The sequence below is a fragment of the Pristiophorus japonicus genome, chromosome 14 (genome assembly GCF_044704955.1).
Source record: "Pristiophorus japonicus isolate sPriJap1 chromosome 14, sPriJap1.hap1, whole genome shotgun sequence".
Taxonomy (NCBI): Eukaryota; Metazoa; Chordata; class Chondrichthyes; family Pristiophoridae; genus Pristiophorus; species Pristiophorus japonicus.
Window position 1 is genome coordinate 5152686 of NC_091990.1, and position 18813 is coordinate 5171498.

The 18813-nt window shown below is 49.2% G+C and overlaps 1 protein-coding gene across 1 annotated transcript in view; it reads right to left on the reverse strand.

Annotated features, from left to right (window-relative positions):
- Nucleotides 1-16636: 16636 nt before the first annotated feature.
- Nucleotides 16637-18813, reverse strand: part of LOC139279272 (discoidin, CUB and LCCL domain-containing protein 1) — a 180176-nt gene continuing 177999 nt past the window's right edge. Inside the window, exon 15 of the mRNA XM_070898402.1 lies at nucleotides 16637-17228. Coding sequence (XP_070754503.1) covers nucleotides 16951-17228 — 278 coding nt within the window. The 3' untranslated portion in view covers nucleotides 16637-16950. The remainder of the gene's footprint in view (nucleotides 17229-18813) is intronic.

Below are 18813 nucleotides of genomic sequence, written 5' to 3' on the forward strand. Positions count from 1 at the left end.
CCACCTTCTTCACTTCAGTGCTGGCTAATAAGGGTTACTGGTAACAGAGTGACCTTCTCTCAAGTATGGGCCTCGTGTGCATTTGTACTCTATAGTAAGGACACATTAATCACTACTGCCCTTGGTGCATAAGCTTGGTGCCAGATTTGAGGTCCTTTTCTTCAAACACTCTTCCTCAGGCGACCGAAGGCTGCGCTGGCATACTGGAGGCGGTGTTGGACCTCGTCATCGATGTCTGCCTTTGCTGATAGTAGGCTCCCGAGGTATGGAAAATGGTCCACGTTATCCAAGGCCGTGCCGTGGATTTTGATGACTCGGGGGCAGTGCTGTGTGGCGGGGTCAGGTTGGTGGAGGACCTCTGTCTTCTAAATGTTCAGCATGAGGCCCATGCTTTCGTACGCCTCGGTGAAGGTGTTGACGATGGCTTGGAGTTCTGCCTCTTTGAGTGTGCGCAGACACAAGCGTTGTCCACGTACTGTTGTTCGATGACAGAGGATGGGAAGACCTTGGATCTAACCTGGACGTGGTGAAGGCTGAACAGGTTCCCATTGGTTCTCATCATCATCATAGGCAGTCCCTCGGAATCGAGGAAGACTTGCTTCCATTCCTGAAATGAGTTCTTTGGTGGCTGAACAGTCCAATGCGAGAGCCACAGACTCTGTCACAGGTGGGACAGACATTCGTCGGGGGAAGGGGGGGCGGGGGTGGGACTGTTTTGCCGCACGCTCCTTCCGCTGCCTGCGCTTGACCTCTTCACGCTCTCGCCGTTGAGATTCGAAGAGCTCAACGCCCTCCCGGATGCACTTTCTCCACCTAGGGTGGTCTTCGGCCAGGGACTCCCAGATGTCAGTGGTGATGTCGCACTTTATCAGGGAAGCTTTGAGGGTGTCCTTGTAACGTTTCCGCTGCCCATCTTTGGCTCATTTGCCATGAAGGAGCTCCGCATAGAGCATTTGCTTAGGGAGTATCGTGCCTGTCATGCGAACGATGTGGCCTGCCCAGCGGAGCTGATCGAGTGTGGTCAGTGCTTCAATGCTGGGGATGTTGGCCTGGTCGAGGGCACTGATGTTGGTGCGCCTGTCCTCCTCGGGGATTTGTAGGATCTTGCGGAGACATCGTTGGTGATATATCTCCAGCGACTTGAGGTCTCTTCTGTACATTGTCTATGCTTCTGATCCATACAGGAGGGCAGGTATTACTACAGCCCTGTAGACCATGAGCTTGGTGGTAGATTTGAGGTCCTGGTCTTCAAACACTCTTTTCCTCAGGCGGCCGAAGGCTGCACTGGCACACTGGAGGCAGTGTTGGATCTCCGCATCAATATCTGCTTTTGTTGCCATTGGTTCTATAGTTTATTTAAATATATGTTAAAACCTACGTTTACACACATTCAAAGTGCTCCACAGAGGTGTAATAAAAAAGGAGACATTAGGATGGGTAACCAAAGGCTTAGGCAGAGACCAGGGTGCATGCAATGACTTCAGATTGAAACGACAAATCAAAACCTTGGTAAGACTTATGTAGCTGTCAGGGGTTCCTGCAACTGCAGAATTGATTGGTGTATTTGCTGGGGACATATGCAATGCAGCATCTGCCCTTAGGACATAGTCATTACATACAGGTTAACTGTTTGAAAGACTTGCATTTATATAGCGCCTTTCACGACCACCAGATGTCCCAAAATGCTTTACAGCCAATGAAGTACTTTTTTGAAGTGTAGTCACTGTTGTAATGTGGGAAACGCGGCAGCCAATTTGTGCACAGCAAGCTCCCACAGACAGCAATGTGATAATGACCAGATAACCTTTCAACTGTCTTGTGTCCCGTGCTGCACCAAGAGGTTTTCAATGCACAGAATGAGCTTTCCAGATAAAAAGCAAGACAAACATTAGCCAGCAGTTTGCAGTCTTGCAAACATTAATAGTTGATTATTCTACATTTCTGTTTGAACAAAACACCTGTGTTCCTTGACAATTGAGTATATTTTACACATAGTGCACTGCATACAAGGTCTACAGAAAAGCAATGTCCACACCTTTGCCCTAAAATAATGAATGTGGAGAGGAACAAAAGCACTTGCCTCCCAATGTTCTATCTGTATATACAGTGTCAGGTATATTAAACTAAAATATTCTGGGGCACTAAAATAACTATTATTGTTATTCAACTATAGAAATGTTGAATGGTAATCTCAAGAAACAAGAATTGTTCACAAACTTCATTAAGGCACTCTGTTACAATTTAATTATTGACACAATGATAAGGCCTGTAACAGGGAAAACCAAAGGATCAAACGGCTGTAAAGCAGCTTGGATCAGAATCTCCAACCTTATAAAAATAAACATGCATTTATTTTGCTACTTTCAAATTTACCCATTTCCTAAAAAAAATTTGTTTACTATAGAATACAAGAGCAGGGAGGTTATGCTTGAACTGTATAAAACACTAGTTAGGCCACAGCTGGAGTACTGCGTGCAGTTCTGGTCACCACATTACAGGAAGGATGTGATTGCACCAGAGAAGGTACAGAGGAGATTTACGAGGATGTTGCCTGGACTGGAAAACTTTAGCTATGAGGAAAGATTGGATAGGCTGGGGTTGTTTTCCTTGTAACAGAGGAGGCTGAGGGGAGATTTAATTGAAGTGTATAAAATTACGCAGTAACTGTACTAAGTCTTCCTTCTGGAGACGCACGCACAGGAGCGAGAGTTAGGACAAATATCACCCCCCAGCGCAATTCCCATTAACCCCATTCTGCGCATGCATCCTCCTCGTCCCCCCGCCCCCCCCCCGCCGCCAAACCGGCTGGAACCAGCCCGACACGTTGCCTCCACTGTCTCCAATCCATCAGCAGCCCCAAGCCTCCGATCAGTCAGCGGGCGGCCAGGACCAGTTCGGGGAGAATGAGAGGCGGGAAGAGCGGGCGCAGGCAGGGAGAGCGAGAAGCGGGGAGAGAGAGCTGTAGGGTGCGGGGTGGGGGGAGAGAGAGCTGGGGGGAGGAGGGGGGAGAAAGAGAGAGCTGGGGGGGGGAAAGAGAGCTTGGGTGGGGGGGGGGGGGAAGTGAGAGCTGGTGGGGTGGGGGGAGAATGAGCTTGGGGGGGGGGAGAGAGAGAGAGAGCTGGGGATGGGGAAGAAAGAGCTTGGGTTGGGGGGCGGGGGGAGAGAGAAAGCTGGGGGTGGGGGGGGGGAGAGTGAGCTTGGGAGGGGGAAGAGAGAGTTTGGGGGGGAGAGAGAGAGAGCTGGGGTGGGGGGAGAGAGCTTGGGGGGAAGAGAGAGCTTCGGGGGGGGGGGATGAGAGAAAAACACAGGTGGAGGGGGTGGGGGGTACGGATCGGAGGGGAGAGAGGGAACTCAGAGAAGATGGATCACGTTCTTCCTACCCCCGTGTAAACTCAGTTCATGTGTTACAAGGGATATGGTTGGGGTGGATGAAATCCAGAAGTCACGACACTGTCACTATTCACTTCATACCCAATAAACATGTTCATCTACACACAATGCCCCATCTATGGAGGGGGGGGGTAAAGTCTTGCGCTTGGGTAAGGGTCTTCAGCTGGAACTTGGTGGCTTTTGGGGAGGTTTACCCTCTGTGGCTTCTGAAGTCAAAATGGATCGAATAAAAATTGGAAAGTCACTCAGAACTTGGGCTGGGCGGTTCCAGTTCCACATTCCAGAGGAACTTCAGGGTGTGGCTTATCCTCCAAGGGGACCAATCAGCAATAGGCCTGGAGAGCCAATCAGAGAAACAACTGCATTTCAGTTAGTACAAATAGACACATCCATAAAATTATGAGGGGCCTACATAGAGTGGATAGGAAGGACCTATTTCCCTTAGCAGAGGGGTCAGCAACCAGGGGGCATATATCTAAAGTAATTGGTAGGAGGTTTAGAGGAGATTTGAGGTGAAATTTCTTCACTCAGAGGGTGGTGGGAGTCTGGAACTCACTGCCTGAAAGGCTGATAGAGGCAGAAACCCTCATCACATTTAAAAAGTACTTGGATGTGCACGTGAATTGCCGTAACCTACAGGGCTACGGACCAAGAGCTGGAAAGTGGGATTAGACTGGGTAGCTCCTTTTTGATCAGCACGGACACGATGGGCCGAATGGCCTCCTGGTGTGTCATCATTTTACTATGACTTGGATGAGAGAGTTATAAAATGTGCGTTATGTTGCTACTCCCGAAGGTGCTGCGATATGGTATCAATGGGCCTCCCGCGTCCTCTGCTGTTTCACCCAAGTGGCTTGTGTGAGCCCAGAGTGTGAGTGGTCATAGGCTAATCAACAACGGTGACCGTCACAACCAAGCCCAGTCTGTCCCTGCCCAACATCCAGGTCCCAGCACGGGTTACTGGGTAACAGTTGGGATAATTGACGGATAACGACAGGGAAAAGGAACCATGTCTAATTTTCCCCAGATTACCCGAGGAGTGTTGTTCCTACTGCCAGTCGAGCTCAGATCACTGACTGGGAATTGAAGCCAAGACCCAGTTAGGTGTTGCCTTTATAAAATGAACTATCTCTTTGGCAGTCCCTTGGTGTTGAGGATGACTTGCTCCCACACTAAAATGAGTTCTAAGGTGATTGATGCCAGGTCCCGTACTTCATTTTAAAGGGTGGAAGATGCCTGTGCGTCAATTCTTTTAACGTGGAGTGGCCGTTGCACACCAGCCACCACACGGGCTTGACGGAGCAAGGTCTTGGTCCAATGGCAAGGGGAGCCAAGACGATTTGAGACCAGGCTTTGCTACATGGGCCGAGCACACATACACACATACACACACATACACATACACACATATCTACTGCCCCCCTCACTCCCTCCCTCAGGTCCTCTCTCACTGGTTTTCAGAGACCACAGTGTAGGTGAGCGCGTTGATCTTGGAGCTGCTCGTGTATTTGTCCATAGAATACTAGTCCTGTACTCCAGGACCCCTGCCCCCTGGCTCCAGCTCACTACGCTCCATGCGCAGGCTCTGCTGCACTTTTTACACGCTTTCTCCAGCTGCTCACGCTTTGGTCGTTAGTTCTTTACAAGTGATCACTCATGTTCTGGCCACGTGTCCTGACCTCACTGCTGACCTCGAGTCCCAACCTGGCTGCTGGCCTGAGATGTACCTTCCCTGGGTCCTGAACTCTTTGCTGGCCAGAGATGTACCTTCCCTGGGTCCTGACCTCACTGCTGGTCCATGCTGCACCTTCCCTGGGTCCCGAACTCCTTGCTGGCCCGAGATGTACCTTCCCTGGGTCCTGACCTCACTGCTGGTCCATGCTGCACCTTCCCTGGGTCCTGACCTCACTGCTGGTCCATGCTGCACTTTCCCTGGGTCCCGACCTCACTGCTAGCCCAAGCTGTACCTTTCCTGTCCTTCCTCGTTGCGGTTCTCAAACCAAGTCGTGCACTCACCCTGGCCGCATGTGGACTATGGGAAAGCTATAACCCACACAGGGTTTCTACAAAATCTTGTTAATCCACAGAATACTTTTTGATAGCACAGCTGCTCATATCCAGTGTACAGCTGGTACAGTTACTTTTACCAGACATTTTACGCTGCATATTTGTCAATAAATGTTGATTGTAAAGTAGAAGCGTTTATAGATATTCATGCTTCACTTGCTGTCCTTGGGATATCTTGCTGTGGTGAGGACACTGTACAAATCTCAAGTTGTTGCATCATATTAAGCTACATAAACCGTATTTAAAAATTCTGATTTGTAAACAGAAAGCAATAAAAATTCCTGAGAAATTGTTCTGTAAACAATGGCTAAATGCAAAAGCTGTGTTTGTAGCTAAGAGGAACTACAACTGCGAGAACCAAGGGGTATAAACAAATCCCCTGGGAGGACAGACGCACCAAAGTCAGCGTCCTCGACCAGGCCAACATCCCCAGCATCAAAGCACTGGCCACACTCGACCAGCTCCGTTGGGCGGGCCACATCGTCCGCATGCTGGACACTGGACTCCCAAAGCAAGCGCTTTCTACTTCGAACTCCTACACGGCAAGCGAGCCCCAGGTGGGCAGAGGAAACATTACAAGAACACCCTCAAAGCCTCTTTGATAAAATGCAACATCCCCACCGACACCTGGGAGTCCCTGGCCAAAGACCGCCCAAAGTGGAGGAAGAGCATCCGGGAGGGGGCTGAGCACCTCGAGTCTCGTCGCCGAGAGCATGCAGAAAACAGATGCAGGCAGCGGAAGGAGCGTGCGGCAAACCAGACTCCCCACCCACCCTTTCCCTCAACCACTGTCTGTCCCACCTGTGACAGAGACTGTAATTCCTGTATTGGACTGTTCAGTCACCTGAGAACTCACTTTTAGAGTGGAAGCAAGTCTTCCTCGATTTCGAGGGACTGCCTCTGATGATGATAAACAAATCGTATTTTTGCTTTTCCTGCTGCGCTTTGCTCCCACAGTTTTGTTTTCAGTCTTGAGGACTGCGTGGCCTGGGCCATAGACCTCTGTCCACAGCAGGCCACGCTGACGTTTGAATTGTTGGCACAGGTTGTCTTCCGTGCGGCCAGAATGGTCCTGATCAGATTCTGTCCACAGCCCGGACAGCTCGAGATCCTGCTTCAGGGGAATATACTAGGTGCCGAAATTGCCCTTTTTTTGCGCCCCGTTAGTGCCGTGGTAGGCCGTGCACGCCGACCCCTCACCGGCCCGCGGGGGAAATCATCCCACCGGACGCGAGACTGGCGTGGGCCAGAGTCCGCCGCAGCTCTCCCCTTTAAGTGAAGGAGGGGCGATGTGGCACATCAGTGCTCTATGCAGAGCAGCCACGTGGCGCTGACCTGTTTAGCGCGGTGCTGACGCCTCGGGAGCGCCATGCCAACGCGGTGGGGTGCCTGAGACAGCGCTCCGCCTCGTTTGAGAGGCGCAAAGGGCAGTTCCATGTTGGGGGTGCGAACTGACCCGGGTCCAGAAGGTTAATGCCCCCGGACAGTCCGCAGGGCACTTTCGGCCCCGATAGATTTGTCTCTTTGTTCAGATTAAGATGTAATATAATGTTGGTAAAATCCTCATTGAACTCTGACTATTACAGTATTCTTTACATAAATTTATTAGCTACAAAATTTGATGATGCCTAATAGTTTGCATGTTATGGACAGTATGTTTATTTCTAGGGACGGTAATTGAGAAGTTATGTTTGTTATTAGATTAATATAGTCCAATTAATTACCCAGTACTTTTCAACATATTTACTGCATAATCCACCTTCACTGTATTTGTAATAAACACACCTTTTAAAGTTTTTTTGTTAATAATGTCCGGACTTCCAATTACGCTTACATTTTTAGTAATTTCTATTTGAAAACCTTAGCAAGCAGCAAAGTTCATTATGTGTATTAAGACCCTTATAGGATGTAGGTGTTAAAAGGTACACTGGTCATCGAATCACAGAACGGTTACAGCATAGAAGGAGGCCATTCGGCCCGTCGAGTCCGTACCGACTCTCTGCAGGAGCACCTCAGCCAGTCCCACTCCCCCCGCCCTTTCCCCGGAGCCCTGCTAATTATTTTTCCTTCAGGTACTTATCCAATTCCCTTTTGAAAGGCAAGATTGAGTCTGCCTCCACCACCCTCTCAGGCAGCGCATTCCAGATCCTAACCACTCGCTGCGGAAAAAAGTGTCGTCTTTGGTTCTTCTGCCAATCGCCTTAAATCTGTGTCCCTCTGGTTCTCGACCCTTCCACCAATGGGAACAGTTTCTCTCCATCTACTCTGTCCAGACCCCTCAGGATTTTGAACACCTCGATCAAATCTCCTCTCAACCTTCTCTGCTCCAAGGAGAACAACCCCAGCTTCTCCAGTCTATCCACGTCACTGAAGTGTTCTTGATACTAACACTGATAACAGTTTAAAATGAGAGCCATGGACCAGAAGTGACTTTTGGCAATATTAGCAAATGCATAACATTCCTCTGGGTGATATTTTAACAGAGGTATTAATCTATTGTCTGTTTATATCAGCAACAGTAATTTATAGCTTGTTTGGAAATTTCAAGATGCAAGTGAATGGAAGATTGTCAGTGAATCTTTTTAATGATACTTGTATGAAGCACAGCACTGTGGGAGCACCTTCACCACACGGACTGCAGCGGTTCAAGGCGGCGGCTCACCACCACCTTCTCGAGGGGCATTTAGGGATGGGCAATAAATGCCGGCCTTGCCAGCGACGCCCACATCCCGTGGATGAATAAGTAAGAAAAAAGAGATTACTTCATAGTATTCACCGGTCCCGACATTCCGTCCCGCTGGAAAGCTGGTGCTACCCCCACCCAAAATGTTTCCGTGGCCGGGCCACCCCATATTCAGCTCCGAAAGTGAACAAATGGGTTCCAGCGCTAATGAACCCTCCCAAAGTGGATTTTTCAGCGCTGTGGCTGTCTTAATTTGAGCGTTATCACCGCTGAGAAATTCAGCATCAGGTAAGGGTTTCTAATGAGCCAGCTGCTCCCTGGCCTTTCCAGGGTTTGCAGCAAGGCCCCGAGGGGGGGAAGGGGGTTGGAAGGAGGGCTGGTGTCAGAGGTGCAGGGAGAGCCAACAGCTTCACTGATGTGGAGCTGGAGACACTGATGGACGGTGTGGAGGACAGGAGAAGAATCCTGTTTCCTGACGTGGGGAGACCTGGCAGACCGGCAGTACATAATGTATGGAGGGAGATTGCAGGGGAGGTGTCAGGCACCTCCATATGTGAGGACTCACCCTCCCAGGAGGGTGCTGGCCAGTCTGCACCCGGCCCTTCCAGGGTGGCGATAGGTCGACGCCTCCAGGCCCTGGGGCAACGGGGTTCCTCCTCCTCCTCCTCCTCCTGCACCTCCTCTTCCTCCTCCTCCTGCGCTGCCTCCTTCTCCTCCTCTTCCTCCTCCTCCTGCACCTCCTCTTCCTCCACCTCCTGCGCCTCCTCCTCCTGCACCTCCTCTTCCTCCTCCTCCTCCTGCACCACCACCTCCTCCTCCTCCTCCTCCTCCTCCTCCTCCAGCACCTCCTCCTGCTCCTGCGTCTCTTCCCCCTCAGGTGGTACTGCTGACTCGGCCTCCAGCGGCTGTCCCCTCATGATGGCCAGGTTGTGCAGCGTGCAGCAGACCACGACGATGATGGAGACCCGTTGAGGAGAGTACAAGGTGCCACCAGAGCGGTCCAGGCACCGGAACCTCTGTTTAAGGATGCCGCCTATGCACTGCTCGATGATGCACCCGGTGACACAATGAGCGTCATTGTCTGCATGCTCTGGCACTGCCCTGGGGTTCCGCAGTGGAGTGAGCAGCCAAGTGGACAGGGGATATCCCTTGTCCCCAAGCAGCCAATCACAATCCTGATTCGGGCCGGTGAAGACGGCGGGCACACTGGTCTGGCGCAGAATGAACGAATCATGGCTGCTGCCTCCGTTGCCCGCTGCCTGCCTGCACAGTGCTGACGGTGACGCCTTCTCCCGAGTGCCGCCCTGCGTCTGACCAGGTCTTGCCCCCCCCCCCCCCCCAACACTCCTCCCACCCTCAGGGTGAACCCTGCCAAGCAGCTCTCTGCAGCCCACAGGCCTCCAGCAAAGAGTCAGACCTGAAAGTTGTACAAAAGTACAGCGGTATGTGCAAACCTCTGAGCAGCACTCAGCAGGCTGAATGGAGCCAAATTAATTAATAAAACTATTTAAAAAGAAAAATGCTGTGGATGATGCAATCTGAAATAAAAATACGAAGATTAATAAAAGTATTCCCCTACCTGTTATATATGCAGACTATAAATGTACTCTCTGTGTAGTCACTGTACAGTTGCATAAGATAGAGTGTTTACTTGATGTACTATCAATAAGGTTTACACTGTGTATATACATGCTGGCACCACTAGAGGGTGCAACTGGTGGAGACCGGGATTTCCTGCCCTGGTGGCAGGGACTGTATAAAAGGGGAGCCACCATACAGCCGCCTCACTCTGGAGTTACGAATAAAGGACCAAGGTCACTACAGTTTGAGTACAACACATTGCCTCGTGGAGTCATTTATAAGTGCAGTACAGACATAACAACTGCCGACGAGTATGCGGACTTTCACGCAATTTTGGCTACCTTTGGCACACTAAAAGACTTCATAGAGGGTGATGATTGGGATGCCTTCACAGAAAGGCTCAAGCAATATTTCGTGGCAAACAACCTGGCAGGGGAAACGGACACATTGACGGAGAAGCGCGAGGCTATACTGCTGACCAGTTGTGGGCCCGAGGTCTATCGCTTCGTCAGGGACTTGCTGTCACCCAGGAAGGCCAAGAATAAGATATACAATGAGCTGACTGAACTAATTCGTGACCAACTAAAACCAAAAGAGAGCATCCTCATGGCCAGGCACAGATTCTACACTCACCGCAGACCTGAGGGCCAGGAGATTGCAAAATATGCTGCCGACCTCAGGAGACTTACGGCACCGTGTGATTTTGGTACGCACCTCAACGAAACATTGCGAGATATCTTCATTATGGGAATTGGCCACGAGAGCCTCCTTCACAAGCTATTATCTGCTGACACCACAGTCAACCTGCAGAAAGCCATCAGCATCAGTCAGGCGTTCATGACCTTGACCTGCAGCACCAAGCAAATTATTCATCCTGTGGACTCAAACCCAGCAAATACTGTACACAGAATGGTGCCTTTCACAGGCAAGACTGTAGAACGTGGCTCTGCCCAGGGCAGAGAGCACAGACCTCAGGGTTCCAGAACTCAGAGTCCACCGAGGGGTGCTAATCGAGTAGCACCATGCTGGCGTTGCGGAAGAAACCATAGGGCTCACCAGTGTCAGTTTGCTGAGTATGTATGCAAAGCCTGTAACATGAAGGGCCACCTCCACCTCACCGTCTAGCATAGGAGTCGGTCAATGACTTTGAATCCAGTGGGGAGTATGATGATTTGGCCAGAGAGGCAGCTCAGCCCCAAGAAGAAGTGTATGGAGTGTATACCTGCACCACCAATTGTCCTCTAGTGAAAATGGAAGTCGAGATAAACGGCGTTCCAGTCTTCATGGAAGTGGACATGGGAGCGAGCCAGTCAGTGTTGAAGCAGGATGCCTTCGAGAGGCTATGGAATGAAAAACGACCCAAGCTGGTTCCAGTACAGGAAAAGTTGTGCACCTACACCAAGGAGCTGATCCCAGTCCTTGGTAGTGCGGATGTAAGTGTGATCCATAATGGCGTGGTGCACAAGTTATCTCTGTGGATTGTTGCAGGTGATGGTCCAACGCTACTCAGAAGAAGCTGGATGGGAAAGATTCAGTGGAAATGGGAAGACCTCTTCACTCCAGCAATCGATGTCCCCCGTGCTCAAAGGCAGAGCAAAACTTCACCTTCACTTGGGCCAGGCATCAGAGAACAGACCAGCGCAGCACCTGAGGCACAGACTGTCCATCACGACTGCGTGATAATGATCCGACTGGAATGACCTAAAAGTACCTTCCTGGCTCCAGTGGCAGGACTCCTGGTGAGGAAGATCGAATTCACAGGCACTCTTCCACCTTTTGTGGCAGAATCACGGGAGAGAAGGATCAAGGCAGGCGACCTCGAGAACAGAGGTAAGATGGCGTCCCTGCTGCAGCGAGGCAATGAGTGAATTCGGGAGGGTAATGGCACTGATCCTGATGCCCTGCCCCAGGCTGAAAAAAAAGATGACCGTGGCCATACCACGAGGTGCAATGCTGAGGGACAACACGTGGGGCCCAAGTTTCCACACGATAAAAAACGGGCGCCCCTCCGAGCTGGGCGCCCGTTTTTCGCGCCTAAAAAAAAACCTCGCGATTCTGGAGCGTTCTGCAGCTTCTTGTCTGTTTGGCATGGCGCCCAGGGGGGCGGAGCCTACACTCGCGCCGATTTTGTAAGTGGGAGGGGGCGGGTACTATTTAAATTAGTTTTTTTCCTGCCGGCAACGTTGCGCGTGCGCATTGGAGCGTTCGCGCATGCTCAGTGTGAAAAAAACATTGGCACTCGGCCATTTTTGTAGTTCTTTGTAGCTGTTTAATTTTTGAACATTTTTTAAAATAAAAGCACATTAGCACTTGCAGCCTTCTCACTGTCTCCTCCCCCCCCCCCCCCCCGCGGGAAGAACGGGTGCCTCAGGCTGACTGCAGCATTCTCCCTGGCTGAAGCACTTTCACACAGGTAGGAAGATGGTTTATTTAATATTTTCTTTGCTTATAAATGTTTATTCAGGTTGGATTTATTTGTATAATATTTGTAGAAGTATAAATAAGGATTTATTATAGAATTTAATGACTTCCCCCCCCTCCCCCCCCCCCCACCTCGTTCTGGACGCCTAATTTGTAACCTGCGCCTGATTTTTTAATGTGTAGAACAGGTTTTTTCAGTTCTACAAAAATCTTCACTGGCTCCATTCTACTTTAGTTTGGAGTACGTTTTCACTGTGGAAACTTTCAAATCAGGCGTCAGTGGCCGGACACGCCCCCTTTTGAAGAAAAAATTCTGTTCCAAAGTAGAACTATTCTACCTGACTAGAACTGCAGAAAAAAAAATGTGGAGAATTGCGATTTCTAAGATACTCCGTTCTCCACCAGTTGCTCCTAAAAATCAGGCACAAATCATGTGGAAACTTGGGCCCGTGGTGTCTAACAAAGGATTTGATTGGGGTAAAGTCAGCAGGATTCTCTTAAAGAAGACCTGCAACCAACTGAACTTAAAGAGACATTGTATGCATGGCAATCAATGTAACGAACTGATTAAGATTGTGAACAAAATGTTGTTGCGAGATGTCGGTACTATTCCTAATGTAAAGAACAAAATGTTGTTGCGAGATGTTGGAAATAGTGTGTCCCCAAAAGTAGCAAGTGAGCAAATTCGGGAGGGTTAAGGCACTGATCTTGATGCCCTGCCCCAGATGTCCCCACAAGTTATAGGCCTGATCCTGATACCCTACCCCAGGTCTATCCCATGCTGCAGGCACCCGATGGCAATATTCGCCACGGACCTGGAAACGAAAATGGTGCCAATATGTGCAGTGGGCCGCCGTTGCCCACCATCTGGTGCAGCCGCCAGACCTAGTCGCTATCTCGGCCATGTCCGGGAGCGAAAGGTCAGAACCAACAGCTAAGTTCCCAACACTGTTAGAGAGCAGGCAGAAGATTCTGCAGCCCTCAAAGGAGGACATCTGTGGTTCTGCCCACCACTAGGCAATGGCAAAAGCCTGGAGTCCTGGCAAGGTGAGTGAACCTAGCCCATCCCACTAGCAGGGGGTGCAGCGCTGCCATCAGATGACTAGGGCCCCGTCCGTTGCTCTGGAACCAGTGTCTTTTCATACTTGTACTGCTACCTCAGTACTGAACCATGACTGAACCATGAATGCCATCTATCCAATTCTGGGGCATGACCGTAAAACATAACGAGTGTAAGTCACTGAACCAAGGTGTCATGATACAAACTGTACTTGCACTGTGTCTGATCCTGTATGTTAATGTAATGGGCCTGCTGCATGATCTCGCTGTGGGGGGAGGGAGGGGGGAATGGATGTATGTAGCCATGGACACACACATGGATCACACCCAGAACCCACTGGAACCTCCACTGCATCATCTAACCATCCAAACTGGTAACCACTACCCAACGTTGTGGCAAGAGGACTTGGGGGTTAACAGGGAGAGAGCCAAGCCAAAGCACAGCCAAGATGCAAGGGCTATTGGCATTTAAGTCTGGGGAAAGCTTCTCCAGAGCACATAGTGCAAAGGTAATTGGCACAAAGGACTTGGGGGAGAGTGATGTTATATATGCAGACTACAGATATACTCTCTGTGTAGTCACTGTATAGTTGCATAAGATGGAGACTTGTTTACCTGATGTACGATCAATAAGGTTTATACTGTGTATATACTATGCTGGCACCACTAGAGGGTGCAACTGGTGGAGACCAGGGTTTCCTGCCCTGGTGGCAGGGGCTGTATAGAAGGGCAGCCACATACTCACTCTGGAGTTACAAATAAAGGACCAAGGTCACTACAGTTTGAGTACAACACATTGCCTCGTGGAGTCCTTCATAAGTACATTACAGACATAACAGTGTGCAGGAAGGTACAGCAAGCAATAAGGAAGGCAAATGGCATGTTGTCCTTTATTGCAAGGGGGTTGGAGTATAAGAATAAGGAAGTCTTGCTACAATTGTACAGGGCCTTAGTGAGAATACACCTGGAGTACTGTGCACAGTTTTAGTCTCCTTATCTAAGGAAAGATATACTTGCCTAGGAGGTGGTACAATGGAGGTTCACCAGACTGATCCCTGGGATGAGAGGGCTGTCTTATGATGAGAGATTGTGTAGAATGGGCCCATACACTCAGTAGTTTAGAAGAATGAGAGGTGATCTCACTGAAACATACAAGATTCTGAGGGGGTTTGACAGGGTAGATGCAGGGAGGATGTTTCCCCCGGGCTGGGGAGTCTAGAACCAGGGGTTACAGTCTCAGGATAAGGGGTCGGCCATTTAAGATTGAGATGAGGAGGAATTTCTTCACTCAGAGGGTGGTGAATCTTTGGAATTCTCTGCCCCAGAGGGCTGTGGAGGCTCAGTCTCTGAATATATTCAAGGCTGAGATCAATAGATTTTTGGAGTCTTGGGCAATCGAGGGATATGGAGATCGGGCGGGAAGGTGGAGTTGAGGTGGATGATCAGCCACGATCTTATTGAATGGCGAGCAGGCTTGAGAGGCTGTATGACCAACTCCTGCTCCTAATTCTTGGGGCCGAAATTCCAGGCCGGCAGAAAGCTGGCCCACCTACCTGTTTCTTGAAGTTTTTTTTCCATCGGGATCGTTGAGGTGGCCTTTCCATAGATTTTCGGTACTTTGCCGTTTTTTGGTAAAGTTGGACCGGAAGTCGGTCACAGTGGGAGCGGCAGTGCAGCAGCATGGGAACTCCGGCCCGGCCAAACCCGTGGTCAATATCTTGCCGGGTGATCGGGAAGTCATCCGGCAAAAATAAAGACATGGCGGTCGCAAGCAGTGGGCCCTCCCCGTGAAGGCCCGCCACGCTGCCGGGCCGCACACGGTCAACAGAAGGTGCACCAACAGAGAAAGGTGTCGGGGGCACCGTGCGGCCTGGCAATTATTTTTTCAGGTGAATTTGGGTCGGTGTATTCTGCAGGTGAGGGAGAGCGGCGGTGCGCACTTTTATGCCGTGCTTGCGGCAGTCGGCACCAGCGGGGCAGGAGTGGGGCCAGGCCGAAAAATTCCCAAGCTGGATTTGGGTCAGGGCGGCCAGTTGACCACAAAACGGCAGCCATGGGATTTCACCGCATGGCCGCAGCAAACGGGCAGCACAGGGTCTTACTAAGACCCTGAATTTCGGCCCCCCTTACGTTCTTGTGTAAGGCCATCAGTTACTGAAAGATACTTTTCCAATACAAATACAGTATATATTTCAGGCAGCAATATTTCACTTTTATCCAATGGATTTATGCTCCACCTGTAATCATAGACAGAATATTAATGTATCTTATTATTCAACAGCAAACCTGACGCATTGTCTCCATTAGCTGAGTTCCCGTTGCACAGAGGTCTCCAACTCCAAACAACTGTTTCATGTGCATTAAACTGTTCCACATATGCTTCTGTGTAATATCGTGCAGTTAGCACTTTATTTAAGCTGCACAAAGTGCTGGTATATTTGAGATACTTTTATGGAATAATTCCTGCCACAGGTTTCATCTGTTAAGTATCCAAATGTACACATGTAGATTAAAGAATAAAGACGTGCATTTGTATAGCGCCTTTCACGACCTCAGGATGCTCCAAAGCACTTTACAACCAATGAAGTACTTTTTGAAGTGTAGTCACTGTTGTAATGTTGGTAACACGGCAGCCAACTTGCGCACAGCAAGCTCCCACAAACAGCAATGTGATAATGGCCAGGACTTAATACCTAACTATTATTTCCCACTAATCACTACAAATTTTCACTCGACTATGATAGAACCATTTTACTATCAGCAATCCTTGAATAAGGACACCCTATTGTTTCCACTTCATGGAGGGTCCTGGACCTTGATAGCCGACAGGATGCAAGTCATGGGGGAAATAAAACAGGGGATACAAGGACGTGATTTCATTGTAGTAATTTGAACTCAAACTTTGGAAGAAGCTCTGAAGTGACTCAACTTTACAAACTCCTTCGTGAAACTACTGCCTTCAAATCACTGCCACGTATTTATTCTATATTTAAGTTACATTGCAAAATCAATTCATTGTTTATGAGCGATGATTCTGAGAAAAGAACCTGAAGGTGTACCATGTTTGTGAATTGTAAATCCCATCACTTCGAGTGTAGAGACTATACAGAAATCTAGATGTCACATTTTATTAAAATACAAATCTCCTAATTAACCAGCATTTTCTGTAGCAAAAAATATTCTGTAACAAAGATGAACAAACAACTGATGCATGCTCCCATTCAATCCTATTTTAAGAAGTGCTTTTATCTATTCAGTACTTTATAAAAATACATTAAATAATTTGACTAAAACGATCCTTGTTGGAAACAGCATCACATATCGAGAGTTCAATGTTGTCACTTCGTGATTCCAATGTAATCATGCAGTCTTCTTGCTCTGGAAGTACTACCAGAGTCTTGGCCTTTCCCCCCCCCCACCCGATTCCTATCTTTTGAACCAGATGACATAAATAGTGCTGCTTTGCCAACTTCTTTCATAATGCCGGAACATGCTCGTTTTTTAAACTTGCAAATGCCGACTGTTCCCAAAGCTTGGTGCCCGACTGTACACTGGCACTGCATATCACTTGGTAGAGAGGGGCTTTCCTTGCGTGTAATACGATTGCCATTTTGCCCTTTCTGGTCACGGCGTTTGGCTGCACTCTGTTTCTCGGCAGCCTCGGCAATGGTTGAGTCCGTCACACAAATCTGTCCGCTGTTTGAAAAGGCGAATCATCCCGAGGCAGCACACTGGCACGGCCCAGACTTTCAAAGTGCTTCCTGCACCGACGGGACAACTTTTACTATGCACACATTTTTCTTTGCGGGTAGTTCTGACTCGTTACTCTGCTCAACAAATGGGGTGGCGTACTCTGGTTCTTGGTGGGGTAGTGGCTCAGCATATTCATGATTCTTGCCTGGAAATGGAACGTCGTAGTGATTCACGACAAGTGGTACAGTGTAGCCATCGTCTATTGGGGGTTTGAACGTCGATGAGGCTTTCTGGGCCGTTATTCCCCCTTGAATAATGTCAGGCTCTGCATATTCTAATGGAAGAAAAGTACAAAAACAGTTTAATGTTAAACAAGCAAATGCACAGTGTTTGTACATTAAGCTGCAGCAATAAACCAGCCAAGCAATTTCCAAGAACAATGATGAGGCCGTGTCTGTGGGCTACTAAGGAATGGAAGACACGACCAATAAAGGAGATTTTTTTTGATTAGTATTATTCAGAAAGGCTCTGTACTCTCCTTATCTCTGTAACCTCTTTCAGACCCACAACCCCTCCCAGATCTCTGCACCCCTCTAATTCTGCCCACTTGAGCATCCCTGATTAAAATCGCTCCACCATCGGTGGCCATGCCTTCAGATGCCGAGGTCGTAAGCTCTGGAACTCCCTCCCTAAAGCTCTCCACCTCCTCCACCTCTCTTTCCTCCTTCAAGACGCTCCTTAATACCTCCCTCTTTGACAAGTTTTTGACCTAATATCTCCTGATATCAACTTTATCTGTTTTGTCTTACAAGACTGCTGTGAAGCGTCTCGGGATATTTTACTATGTTAAAGGTGCTATATAAATGCAATTTGTTGTTGTTGCTGTGTTTTTGACACAAATGTCACTTGCTGATTGGTTAGGACAGGTTTGCTGACGTGTGAACGAATGCAGGTTCATATCATCTTTGAAAACTGTCAAACTTCAGGACCTTTACATAGTTTTGTGATGATTTCCTGCACTATTTTCTACTTTTCTCTCTCACTTTCTTTTCCTATGTAAACAAGGTGCTAGGTGGTGGAAGTGTGATTGTAGCACCACTGAGCGAAATGGTGATGGTTGTGTCAGCCACGGCTCAGTGAGCAGCACCCTTGTCTCTGAGGGAGAAGGTTGTGGGTTCAAGTCCCACTCTAGGGACTTGAGCACAAAAATCTAGGTTGACTCTCCAGGGCAGTGCTGAGGGAGTGCTGCACTGTCGGAGGGGCAGTGCTGAGGGAGCGCTGCACTGTCGGAGGGGCAGTGCTGAGGGAGCTGTGCACTGTCGGAGGGGCAGTGCTGAGGGAGCCCTGCACTGTCGGAGGGGCAGTGCTGAGGGAGCTCTGCACTGTCGGAGGGGCAGTGCTGAGGGAGCGCTGCACTGTCGGAGGGGCAGTGCTGAGGGAGCGCTGCACTGTCGGAGGGGCAGTGCTGAGGGAGCGCTGCACTGTCGGAGGGACAGTGCTGAGGGAGAGCTGCACTGTCGGAGGTGCTGTCTTTCAGATGAGATGTTAAACCGAGGCCCCGTCTGCTCTCTCAGATGGACGTAAAAGATCCCATGACACGATTGCGAAGAAGAGCAGGGGAGTTATCCCTGGTGTCCTGGGACCAATATTTATCCCTCAATCAACATCACTAAATACAGATGATCTGGTCATTATCAACAACGAAAACCTGTATTTATATAGTGCCTTTAATGTAATGAAATGTCCCAAGGCGCTTCACAGGAGTATTATGAGATAAACTAAATGTATCACATTGCTGTTTGTGGGAGCTTCCTGTGAGCAAATTGGCTGCTGCATTTCCTACATTACAACAGTGACTGTACTTCATTGGCTGCAAAATGTGATATTTGAAGCATGATCTACACTCTCCAAACTTTTAT